Genomic DNA, 12,791 nt, shown 5'->3' with positions numbered 1-12,791 from the left:
CAGTATTTCTCATTTTCATTTAGTTTAACTAAAATAACTGAATTTGTACTAAATGATACTAAAGTACTAAAATAACTGAAACCATATAGATTAAAACAAATTACAAAACCACAACAAAATTACTAAAACTTTCACCAAAAGTGTTCAACAAACAAATTCTAAATATTAATACAAAATATAATATCTCAGTGCAAAAAACACTTACTCCCCAGCGCCCTCTTTTGTCTCTTGAAGTGCTGCATCTTTTTCTATTTTCTATTTATAAGTAGATTTTTTAAGTAAAATGTACAACTTTGAATAATGCTGAATTACATGGTGTGCATGTATGCTCCGTATATATATAAACGCCCATCATTCATAACATCCTACACATCCTTGTGTTAAGTTTTCTATTTAAAAGCTTTCCTTTGGACAATTGAAGCACTCCCAGCTGTAATCAACACAATTTATGTAGATCATTTCTAGTGTTTTTTTTACTCTTAATGTACAGAAAGTCTGCATCAAAAAATGTGTCCGTATGCAAAAATGTATTATGCATGTATCAAAACATCTAATGTATTAAACATGGAGCAAAATAGACTGGATGAAAGATCACGTACATGCAGAAGAACACCATACGGTCAGTGTGTGAATCTAGACTTTCTCTCTTTCCTCTGAAGGTGTCGCTGAACAACAGCATGCTGGAGGTGTACGGCGGTGACCAAGGTATGACTGCCCCTCACGGTGGACTGACACCCTCATTGCCCACAAAGCTCTCAGTTAAAATGGAGCACAGAAGGGCACAGATGCCTGTCCGAGCAGGACCTGTGCTGTTAGCAAAGGCATTTCAGAAAGAAACATTCACCAGAGCAGTTTAGTTTCACACGAAAGAGAAATCTGTATGTACCTAAACCACAAAACTGCAGTTATGAGACAGCTCATTTTCTGCTGTGCATCTGGTTTAGTATTGCTATAGCAAGGACAATGTCAGGAGCTGAAGTAAAAATATTCAATATTCATGAGCAAAATGTTACTTTGTCTTTGTTAGTGCCACCATATTTTACTAATAGCTATCTATCTATCTATCTATCTCTCTATATATATATGGACTTCAGCTTATGACATTGCATTGTTATAGCAATATGTGTTGGGGAAAAAAAAATCATATCCATAAGCCATACATTCGAAGAATACCAGTAATTTTAAAAACGTAATTACCTATAACATCATTTATAAAGTCTATATGTATAATTAGGTGTTTGATACACGTTTTATAAATATTTTTAAAAGTATAAACATTACTGTATTATTGTATAAAATTATTATAAAAATTATGAATAGAAGTTTAGTACTTATTTTACCAGAAGAATTTGCTGTCTCAAAACTGGGTTTTTGACATTTATGTTTATGCATTTGGCATACTCATTTTTCTTCTTTTTACTTTAAATGATTATTTAGCATTTTTAGTTATGTTACATTATTGAAAGTCAGTACGAAAATATGATAAAAAGCTAAATCCACCACATTAAAAGTATGCCAGATCCATTCACGTAGATGTCATTTACACAAATACAGAGTCTTTAAAGGTTTACTTAGGCAAAACTATTAAAAACAGAACAACGCAATAGCCTTCCATTCTGGAGATTTAGAAGCAAAAAAAAAAAAAAAAAAAAATATATATATATATATATATATATATCAAGGGCATACTGTAAATAGATCTAGCAAAGCAAACCCAGACGGGCTCATTCCACACGTGTTATTCCAAAAGGCCCCGGCTTTGAAAGCCAAATACAAGCCTGTATGTTTCATGTTATTATCCAGCTGTCTTCTTTTAAGAGTCAGCGCGCTCCGTGTTTAGCTCACCATTGTGTTGCTCTCATTCTTCATTATCAATGCTTCAATGAGCGGAATATGGTAGCATGTATTCTTAGCATGATAGACACGGCACAATGCCTCCTTTGTGGGTGCCTTTTTTTCTTATGAATGTCATGCATCAAGTAAAGCTAATTGATTCAGGAAATAGAAAGGATGCCTGGAGAACTCTTAACTCCGGCAGGAAAATAAGTGCATTACTGTCTTTTTCACAGAAGCGTGCTGCACGGCGCTCTTGTTTGGTTACGCGCTGCTCAAATGACCTGATTGAATCAGCAGAAATGAATTGAGAAATCCAATCACAGCTCCCAATTATATAATTTGGAAGAATGTGAATATGAATGCAGAAGCATTCGGCCCTCCTCCTCTCACCCGCTCCGGGATGTCAGCAGATTGGTTAATGGTAAGGTCAGGAAGGATTAAAAGAAGATACACAGCTTTTCTACATTAAGACAGAGAGCTGGTGTTGATGAGTCTGGGGTGAATGAAAACAGCTTATTCATGCACAAAAAGAGGGCTTGTATTGATGCGTGGCTGCATGTGATGGGTTCAACAGAGGTTAGTGTTGTTTGGCGAGTGGTAGGCAGGGGTCGGGAATCTTGAGGAAGCATCAGCGTGGTCTTCACCCTTATATTAGATATAGGAGTTTCTTATAACCTTCCCGTATTTCTTCTCTTACAGAACTTGACACCAGAGTCCTGGCCAAAGAACGACAGAAAAAAGACAACCACAATCTAAGTAAGCTGCCTATACAGAATTTTTTTTTTTACCCTTATGTTCTTCTGTTTAGAGGCCCTGTAAATGCTTCCAAAATACTTAAAATTAGGGCTTTTTCACCCAAAAATGAAAATTCTGTCATCATTTTCTTTCCCTCATGTCGTTCCAAACATACATGAGTTTCTTTCTTCTGTTGCGCACATAAGATGATATTATGAAGAATGTTAGTAAGCAAACAGCTGACGGTAGCCATTCACTTACATAGTATTTTGTTTCCATATTATGGCAGTCAATGGCTACCGTCCACTGGTTACCAATATTCTTCAAAATTTAGATAATGACAATCGAATTTTCATTTTGGGGGGTGAACGAGGTTGATACATTTCCTGCGTTTGCAAGGAAACAAAAATGTTGTATTTTGTATGCTTTAATGGCAATCAAATAATTCAAAGATTTAATAATTCACTGTTCATGCTTTAATAAAGTACGCATTATTTATTAATCATTTATATTTAATAGCAATATTAGGTTTGTGGTGTATGACATACTTTGTTCTCACGATTTCCAGTCGAAAGACGACGGCGATACAACATCAACTACAGGATCAAGGAGCTGGGGACGCTGATACCGAAGTCAAACGACCCGTGAGTCAAAACGTTCCTTGATTCACGCAATAACAGTCGAGCTGAACTTTAAAAGTCTGAAAAGAGAAAAGGAAAAAAAAAAACAATCACGTCAGAGATAGACTCATGAAGACGGGGCCAAAATGACACCGAACTAGAGAGAAAATGACAGCACAGTGCTCATTTCTCAAAGAAATACCTACAGAGCGAACAGACCCCCATCTGAATGATGAAAATGAGGTTCAAGGCAAAGTATAGAGCATTTGAACTTAAGTTTAAGCACAACTGAACCCAGAGATGAAGTACAGTGCAGACGGCGAGTCCATTGCCCCGGCTTAATTGAACTTTTTATCGAATTTAAATGGAAGGCTAGTGCTGTCACCTTGCCATTAACACAAGATAAAGGAGATTATTAGCTGCGATCAGGCCAACATCTTATTCCAAAGAAAGAGACAATTTCACGACACTTTCCTCCTTTTAAAAAGTAATGGTATCGGGAATGACTGCACTTTACTTCAGCTTCCGAAGTCCAATTTTTTTTTTCTACCTCTTCCGACACCTATTTTTGCTCGGGGATTAATTTTACCATACAAGGGGCCGTAGAATGGTCTTTCTGCAGACGTACTTAACTATTCCATTAAAATCCCCCATTCAAAGGCAAGGTAATGTCCGAGAATGAATAATTGGCCATGTAAATCACAGTTTCTAAGTCCTGGGAAAAAAAAAGGAGACCCTTGTGAGGCTTTTCTCTGTGTATGAAAGTTCTGCTGATGCAAAGGCGCTGTTGAGAAAGGTTATCTTTTACGTTTCTCTGGCAGTGATATGCGCTGGAACAAAGGGACGATCCTCAAGGCCTCGGTGGAATACATTAAGTGGCTGCAGAAAGAGCAGCAGCACGCCCGTGATCTCGAGAGCCGACAGAAGAAACTAGAACAGGCCAACAGAAGACTCCTGCTACGAATCCAGGTGAAGAGACAAAAAGAACAAGAGAACGAGGGGAATATGGCCATGAGAGCAAGTGAGAATAAGACGTAGACATGAGAGACGGCAGAAAAAGATGGTTGTAGGAGTGAGCGACGAGGATGTAACACAAAACGGAGGAATGAAATGCTGAAAAAAAAAGACTCGCTTACATTTCAGGAAAGTAGAACAAGTACATCGAAGCTTTTAAAGACTATAATGTCTTCATAAACTAGCAGAAGAAACTATTTAATTCTACAAATGGAGCATTTATCTGTAACAAGAACATCTAAATTGGGCTGACAGAATTCAATTAACCTTAGTTTTATAATAAACACATAAAAAAAAAAACTATGAGTCAAAAACAGTGACAGAAATAGTAGCCTTTGACTAAATATTTTCTGTCAAAAAAGAAAGACAAAAGGGCAAAAATGTAGTCATTTAATCTGTGAATAAAGTTAGAATAACTTTCGATTTTAAGTAGAGTGAAATTAATGAATATAGAGAAGAAATATTTATAATAAATATTTAAAATAAAATCATATTTTTGCCAGGGAAAAAAAACCTTGTTGCAGCTCAAGGCCAAAAGTTCTGATGTTATACATTTATAAAATATTTGAGATACTTTTATCAACAAAACTTGTTGCCATTTTAGTCCAGGTTAAGCTACAACCAGCATTAAATCAGAACATTTAGGAGGCCATATTCAATGACTCCCTTATCTTGCTCTTAAAAATGTTCCTACGTGGTCAAATGCGGTGAAAATACATCCATATATTGTTTTAATACTCTTTGGAAACGTGGCTCGTTGCTGGTCAAAAAGTTAACATTTTAATACAACCAAAAGACTGTTAGTACAATAGCAGCTCAAACCAAGCCTCAAATATACTTTATAATTATAGTGGTTTAAACTTGATCACCATCTAAACCAGGATATATAGAAAAGAAAGGTACAAAACAACAGCTCTCCAAACGCCTGGCCTGCTCCTATTGATGTTTGTAACGGCCTGGCTTTGAAACATGGCGAGCTGAGGTAATTACCTGATTAATAAATAGCAGCTACGGCTTCGTCAGGAGCGGAATGGGCCCGGAATTAGATTATGAGGGCTAATAACTTTGAAGAGCCGGGCTCCTCGTCTGAATTTATGCATTACATTTCCACAGTATTGACATATTCGCGGACCGGGCGCGAGTCTTCTTCACACATGTGAAGACATCGCAATTAGCCCTCAAAGTAATTACCCCGAGGCTCCCTATCCAAAAGCTAATGCTAATAATGCCTCAATTGAGTGTCTGAAGATACCCACGTTAAGAGGCAAAGCAATAGCTCATTTAAACTGTCTCCGCTACAGATAATGTGTGGGAGTAATGAAAAGAGGAAAATATGAAGCTATAGCTGTTAGTGTAGACGCTTGCAAAAGTACAGGGTTAGTAATCAGTGCTCATCTCATCAACAATGTAAGTGACAACAGTGTTGTTTCATTATTATTTTTTTATCTTAATTTGATCAATGATAGTGAAGATGTCAAAACACGCACATCTTTATTATATTTAATTAAAAAGAAACAAATAATATGAAGAAATATAATACGAAGAGCAAAAATAATACCAGATGATAAAAAGTATATTTTAAAAAATAAAATAAATACAAAAAATAAAAATAACAATATACAGTGATGTTTTTATAAATATATATATATATATGTATATATATATATATATATATATATATATATATATATATATATATATATATATATATATATATATATAATCAGACTGAAATTTACAAACAATTTTGGCCTATTTAATATTTATTTAATTTAATATTCTGGTAACACCTTAGAATGTGGTTACACTGTACAAAAAAGTGTTACCAATATGTTCACTAAAACCCTTGTGATGATTTCAGGTCAAGGCCAAAGGTTCAGATATTATGTACAGAAAAAATTAAATACTACTATAATCAGATGCCATTTTAGTCCAAATCAATAAATATGACAATTAAATCTTTAAAGAATGCTTTTGCCAAAAACCTTTGCAATGGTCTGGGGTAAGTTAATACTTAGGAAAGCATTCCTTTATGCATTTATGGGGCAGATGAAGGCCTAGAGCAAAAAAAAAAGGAGGGAAGAGACCAAATTAGAGTGTTCTCTCTTTCTGAGAGTTGACTTGCCTGTGTGTTGTCATTGACAGGAACTGGAAATCCAGGCTCGCGCTCACGGTTTGCCCAGTATGGCTGCTTCTATGGGAGCTGCCGAACTTTCATCCCATCTCTTAAAGCAGCAGCAGCAGCAGCACCAGGCAGTCACACCGGCCCCGCCGAGCACCCAGGCCCCGCAGCAGCCGGGCCAGCCACCCATCTACACTCAGGAGGACGTGAGTAACCCGGAGTACACCCAGCGGACACCCTTACCGGCGGCGATGGCCGCGGGGAACGCCGGAGAACAGACCGACGGCTCCAACACCTACTCAGATCCTCTCTCCCACTTCACCGACTTCTTCTGCAACACCTTGAAAGAAGAGCACCGGCTGGACGAGATCCTCATGGACGACCCTCTCTCGCCCTTCGGGACAGACCCTCTGCTCTCCGCCGGATCGCCCGCCGCGTCCAAAGGGAGCAGCCGCAGGAGCAGCTTCAGCTCAGAGGAAGCCGACGAGCTCTGACCGTCCAGAAGCTGACCCGTAACACTGTGTAACTGACCTCCCGTTTCCATTGGATTACAAAGACCACGAGAGTCTTACTCCGATGTTGAGTCAGACACATCAAAAAAGGGAGATTGACTATTTGATCTACTGACACCGACCCAAAAGACTGTCTATACAGCAATAACACTGGCTACGTATGATGACTGGCTCACAAAATGTATATTTCTGAAACTTAATGGCATTGTTGAGAGGGACGGCTGTAGAGAGCGCCTTATTCACAACAGACTGACTTTATTACCACTGAGACCAGAAGCAATGCAGTCGCTATTATGCTATGCAAAAAGCCCTAATGCGTCTTTCTATATTTCATACATACTGTATTTTTCCAGAAACATACTGTTCATGTATTTATGTTTTAATCTGTGTATTCTTAAAAAAACCCACAAAAAAACTTTATCTAACATGTTACTTTTTATATATAACTCCAGGGGTGTGGGGAAACACAATAAACCCCTTTTTCATAAACTGAATATATTGTCTCACATTTCATTCATATTCAGAGTTTCATTCTAACCATACTCTATCATGTTTGATAAATCTCTAAGGCCTTAAAATAATAATCGTCAGCTAAATTAGTTCATATTTAGCAAGTAAAACATAATCCTAAAAACATCCCCCTTCAGGTAATGATAAACACGTGTCTATTGTTTATTTTTATGAAGTAAACATTACTTTTTTACATTGTCAGTAATATTTCAAGATGAACTTAGGCTTACTTGATTATCCACACATTGTTTTTAGAAAATGAATGTTAAGATCTGTATTAAATATACATCACGCATGTGTTTTAACCCCACAATAAAAACCATATAGCTTTGATCATAAAACTAAGCATTTAAAAAACATTATTTAGAGATACATACTTACTCTTACTGATATTGATAAGCATTTTATGTACCTAGTCAGCTATACATTATAAGCAGCATTTCATTTGACTTTTTGGCCATGTACAGTAAATATCAGAAACTGCTCAAACATTTTACTTAGCTGTATTCCTCCCTGAGTATGAGCTTCACGTCATACTATATAAGCCACACTGTATTCTGGATTCTTAAAACACTGACTAATAATTTTCATCGTTCACTCACCCTCACGCAGCTCCAAAATTGTGCGACTTTGTCTTCTGGAACACACACACACAAAGGCATTTTGATGAACTGTTTCGCTGACCAAAAAGCAAACACACATGCATTTATTTCTTAACGCCTAACTACTTTAAGAACTTTTCCCGGCCCTAGCTCGTGGACCCCCGCCGAGTAACGGTGATGACACTGATGAGAGCGGGACCCGTCTGAAGCCCCGCCCACCGGGAGACGCACAGTTTGAGTGACGCGTCGATTGACCCCTGATGAAGACGACCTCCAACCGCAGGCCACTGACGGCTCTCAAACAAGCCCTAATTACACCCCTGACACAAAACCCATCCGCAAGCAGAAGTTTACCGCAGAACAGTCACGATCGAAATCACACGAGGCCCCCGATCCCAAACGAGTCGAGTTCTGCTGCATATACAAACACTAACGATCATAAATAGTTAGCAACAACATGTAACACAGCAGCTCAGAGTCTCTTATGAGTCGAGTTGATTTAAAGTTTTATTTTGCACTCGCCCAGAATAGGCAGGCTTCTAAAGAAACATTTCATTAGCAGATATTATTTAACCAAAATCGAAAATGAAATAACACATTAATAATACAACAAACACGAGCGTGCTGGAGAAAAAAAAAAAAAAAAAAACACGTCAATGCATTTCGGCAGATAGCCCGTGTTCATCAAAGCCAGGCTAAATTAATGTTTGAGAATGTTATTAGCTTATATGTTTCTCTGTAATGAAATCGAAAAAGCTTCGACTTGCATCTCCGCCACAGACGGAAAATAAAATTGAACTGCCACATCATTATCAAGCTCTGATACTCCAACTACAAAGTGCTGAGTGATGTTTACGCTTAATTGGCCAGAGCAATTACCCAAAGTAAATATGGATTTTCATTAAATTACAAACATGGACGGGGGCCTCATGGAAGCGCAGTTTCCTATTTTCTTTTGCTCAGCCACTTCCAAACCATTTTTCCTCCGCAAATATAGTTCTTTGATTTAATTCAACAGGGATAAAAGAATCGGAAAAGGAACAAATATTACGTCCAATGCGAAAAAAGCAATCATGCTATGTGCTAGAACGGTCCGCGAGATTAGACATCTACGATTTTTTTAAGTATACGGAAAAAACTGGCTTAGAATATACTTTGAAACAACTGCCACTCAGAAACTGTTAGCAAACAACAAATTAAATGATATTTTCTTGTAAAATGCACTGCAATCATATGTTTGATATACGCTAATTTTGTAGAATTTTACATTTTCTGAAGAATTGTGTGGGAAGCTTGTATATAGAAGACTCGGCCACGGCTATGGTGTTTTAGTGCATGGCTACATGGTTTCTTACTGGTCCAGATCAAATATTCAGGTCTCTAGTTACAACTCAGTGCATCATCCCTCAATGCAGCTCACCGGTTGAATGGTCTCCGTTACATGCTGTAAAAATCATTTAATAAAAAGGGCTGGGGGTTTGTTCAAATCCCACCACTAATAATTAGAGAGCGTATATGAAATACATGCAAACATACTTAATGCTACAACATACAAAAAAAAATTACGTATTTAAAATGAAATGTATTATGTAGCGGAAACTAAACTAGACCAAATTTTTCCTTTTTTTTTTAGCCATATGGGCCAATGTATTTTCATTTCTTAAAAAACCTGACTCTGATGTGGGACATCAATCCCAAGGAAGGTAGCGTCGCCGTTCTTGTACCTGTTCTGAGCCGAGTCTGTCGCCGCTGTCCTGTGCGTCACCAGCAGATGGTGGTAACAGACTGATCTCACGCAGCATCAGAACATCTTCTCAACAACCTCTGGATTGTGCCGCAGTTTCGATTTTGATGACTATAACTCTGGGAAACAAAAGAAAATGGGAGAAATTAGGGGAAAATATAGATTTGAAAATGCTGTTTATGAAAGGCTATGTAGTATTCGATCTGCGATTGAAATCATTCCCATCATAAGAAAAAACTAAACGCGTTCACATGGACTTGTATACTGTAAATATAAATAAAAAAATATATTTACATTTACAAAAACAAAGGTGCATGTAAATACATAAGATAAATAAAACAATTAACATGATTATGTTTTTTATATATATACAATAAACAATGGTATGAACTTCTAAAATCAGGGTTAACTAAAACAAAAAAACATGTATTTTACTATATACTATAACCTATATAGACATGTTTAACTCAAACAAATGATATAGAATTGTTGTTTCTATCAATTATTAAAAATATATAGAGTAAATAAAAAAAAAAAAAAAAAAAAATACAATATGAGGTCACTTAAAACAACTTAGCTTTCACTACACACTTTTGTCCAGCTTTCACTATTATATGAAAAGATAACTCATTAGAACTAAATATTCCAATGCTAATCAAACCATTAAGAACGAAGCGTGTTTCATAGTGAAAAATCAGGTTTGCGAGCAGGTTGATACTGATATAAAGGTGACTGTAACATCCCCAGGTGAACCCCACTGACCAGGCTCTGCCACATCACTGCACAGCCTTCCCATAATCCTCTGGGGCCGAGCCTCCATTTTGTGTTTATAGGACCACACCCAGCAGTATTTCCCAAACTCCCACATCACTGGCCGGAGAGCGCCGAATTAACGACGGAGCACAAAGAGATGAAAAGCCTCCAGCTGGGGCGGCGCTATAAAACCCCTGAATGTGATTTCCAGAGATCGAATGAATTGAACCAGATGCCAAAACATAACTTCAAACAAATTGACTTCCAATTATTTAGACGCACACTTCCAGATGTGCCGCAGATGCAGCCGGGGGGAGAGCAAAGGTATCTCAGGCCCGCGCTGCGCTTTATTCCACAATAAAGACGGGGTACGCTGGAGTGTGTTTTAAATCACGGGGATCAGGGCAGGATGTTGAGACGACCCGCTACGGATGTGGAGACGAGAGACTGTCATTAGGACAAAGTGAACTGACAGAGTTCCAGACAGCCATTAATGGACAAGATCATTTACAGAGAGAGAGAGAGAGAGAGAGAGAGAGAGAGAGGTGCTGGAGAACAGTCATCTAGCAAAGACATTTCTTTAATGCTAATTTGCCTCCTGCCAAACCTTCATTCTGGAAATGAAATCACAGGGAATCGGAGGGAAACTCGCTGCTCTGCTTTCCTAATGCATATACATGAGTGCATATTAATTCACAGGTTTACTTACGTTTACTGGCACATGTGTGACGCAAACGCAGTGAGACTCGGACTCACGCAGGCTCCTTCTGCAGACGTACCACACTGGATCTGTCTCTCAAACCACCAGAAATAGTAGCGACTGTCCAATACGTGGTTGTCGGTGGCTGATGTAGATAGAGATATCTGGAAAGCAGGGACACCGCAACTATAAAATTGCTTATTAAAATAATGTGCAATTCATACCTACACACACACTATTTTACAGTGTATGCAAAAACATTACAGCATTCTTCACTGAAGGTGATTAACATGATTAAATGAAACAAACAGCTTTTAGCTTTCAGTTATAATCCTTGCTACAATCAGACGTGCTAATCGTTATTTAAAAGTTGTGTGTGAAAACATTAGAAGATTTACAAAAACAAAATGAACAATTAAATTCATATTATTTTTCTTAATTGTGCTAATTACAATTTAAAAAGCTGTATGCACTATAATATCGACAAATATTATTGAATAAACAAATGGTATGAAACCAGATAAAAAACTGTGTGTGTGTATATATATATATATATATATATATATATATATATATATATATATATATATATATATATACACACACACACACACACACACACACACACATAAATAAATAAATACTACAAATAAATAAATAATGGTATAAAACTATGTTGCATTGTGAACAAAAAGTGATGAACAATGTTAATTTGCAGAAATGTATAGTAACTTTTAATCAGAAAATCTGATGTGTTGCAGAAAACAACATGAAAACACAAGAGTCAGATATCAGCTAACTGGCCAACTAATGGATCTTAATATTGATCTCTGATAAACAGCTACCAAAATATGACTATTAATGTACATTACGTTTATTATGCAGTGAACAGATCTATAAAATAACTGATATCTGTCCCAGCGCTGTATATTTTCTTTATGCTTAATATCTATAATTGACCGGTGCAAAGTGCGAAGCGTTCATTCCATTATATGCGCGGGCATTGTGTTCAGGGAGGCCGAGCCGGGAATTCTGGGAATTCTGAAAGGGTCCGCGGGGGCTCTTTAATTCGAGACCCCGTGCCGGACTATGCTAATCCGCCGGCGGTCCGTCAGTCTCTCCTCATAACCTCTGATAATCTGAGCGACCTTGGCGGGGCGACGGACGGCACCTGTGATTGATTTGTAATTCAAAACCAGAGCGACAGGTCTGAGGCCCTCTCCTTCCTAAACACTGCAGGGAAATCAAGAAAATAACATAAGCGGGAGTGAGATATTAATCCTAGATACGCCGCCGCCGTCACTCGCAGGTGAGTGAGTGTGTGTGTGTGTGTGTGTGGAGGCTCGTTATCACGTCGGGATAATTGGCGCTGTGTGGGTCGGCCCGTTTGACCAGGACTCTGTGCATTATTCATCTCCAGGCTTGCAGCGGGCCTTCGCCACGCCCTTTTGAGATAGACGCATTTATTATTAATGGATAATTGTTTATTAAATGCAGAGGCTTGACCCTATTATGCCTATTACAGCCTGTGCAGTATACACTCGTCGTTTGACCCGCTCGAAAGACGCGGCGCGGGGCCTACAGCTGCGGGACAGGAGGGAGGTGTGGGGCGACATGCTGATGAAGACCACGGTGGGGAATGA

General features: G+C 38.0%; 1 protein-coding gene and 2 long non-coding RNA genes across 6 annotated transcripts in view; 1 reads left to right on the top strand and 2 right to left on the bottom strand.

Annotated features, from left to right (window-relative positions):
* LOC122343411 overlaps positions 1–716 on the bottom strand; it is a 35,712-nt gene extending 34,996 nt beyond the window's left edge. The window contains exon 1 of the long non-coding RNA XR_006250771.1: positions 640–716. This is a non-coding gene — a long non-coding RNA (uncharacterized LOC122343411). The remainder of the gene's footprint in view (positions 1–639) is intronic.
* Positions 1–7,333, top strand: part of tfec (transcription factor EC) — a 39,687-nt gene extending 32,354 nt beyond the window's left edge. For all 4 annotated transcript variants that reach the window (XM_043237853.1, XM_043237855.1, XM_043237856.1 and 1 more), the window contains 5 exons: positions 660–705; positions 2,536–2,592; positions 3,140–3,215; positions 4,013–4,160; positions 6,351–7,333. In XM_043237853.1, coding sequence (XP_043093788.1) covers positions 660–705; positions 2,536–2,592; positions 3,140–3,215; positions 4,013–4,160; positions 6,351–6,821 — 798 coding nt within the window. In that variant the 3' untranslated portion in view covers positions 6,822–7,333. The remainder of the gene's footprint in view (positions 1–659; positions 706–2,535; positions 2,593–3,139; positions 3,216–4,012; positions 4,161–6,350) is intronic.
* LOC122343412 overlaps positions 3,137–12,791 on the bottom strand; it is a 60,856-nt gene continuing 51,201 nt past the window's right edge. The window contains exons 5-7 of the long non-coding RNA XR_006250772.1: positions 11,158–11,312; positions 9,676–9,814; positions 3,137–3,271 (exon numbers count right to left, since the gene is read on the bottom strand). This is a non-coding gene — a long non-coding RNA (uncharacterized LOC122343412). The remainder of the gene's footprint in view (positions 3,272–9,675; positions 9,815–11,157; positions 11,313–12,791) is intronic.

The sequence above is a fragment of the Puntigrus tetrazona genome, chromosome 4 (assembly GCF_018831695.1).
Source record: "Puntigrus tetrazona isolate hp1 chromosome 4, ASM1883169v1, whole genome shotgun sequence".
NCBI classification, from domain to species: domain Eukaryota; kingdom Metazoa; phylum Chordata; class Actinopteri; order Cypriniformes; family Cyprinidae; genus Puntigrus; species Puntigrus tetrazona.
This window is presented reverse-complemented; position numbering and strand designations above follow the sequence as displayed.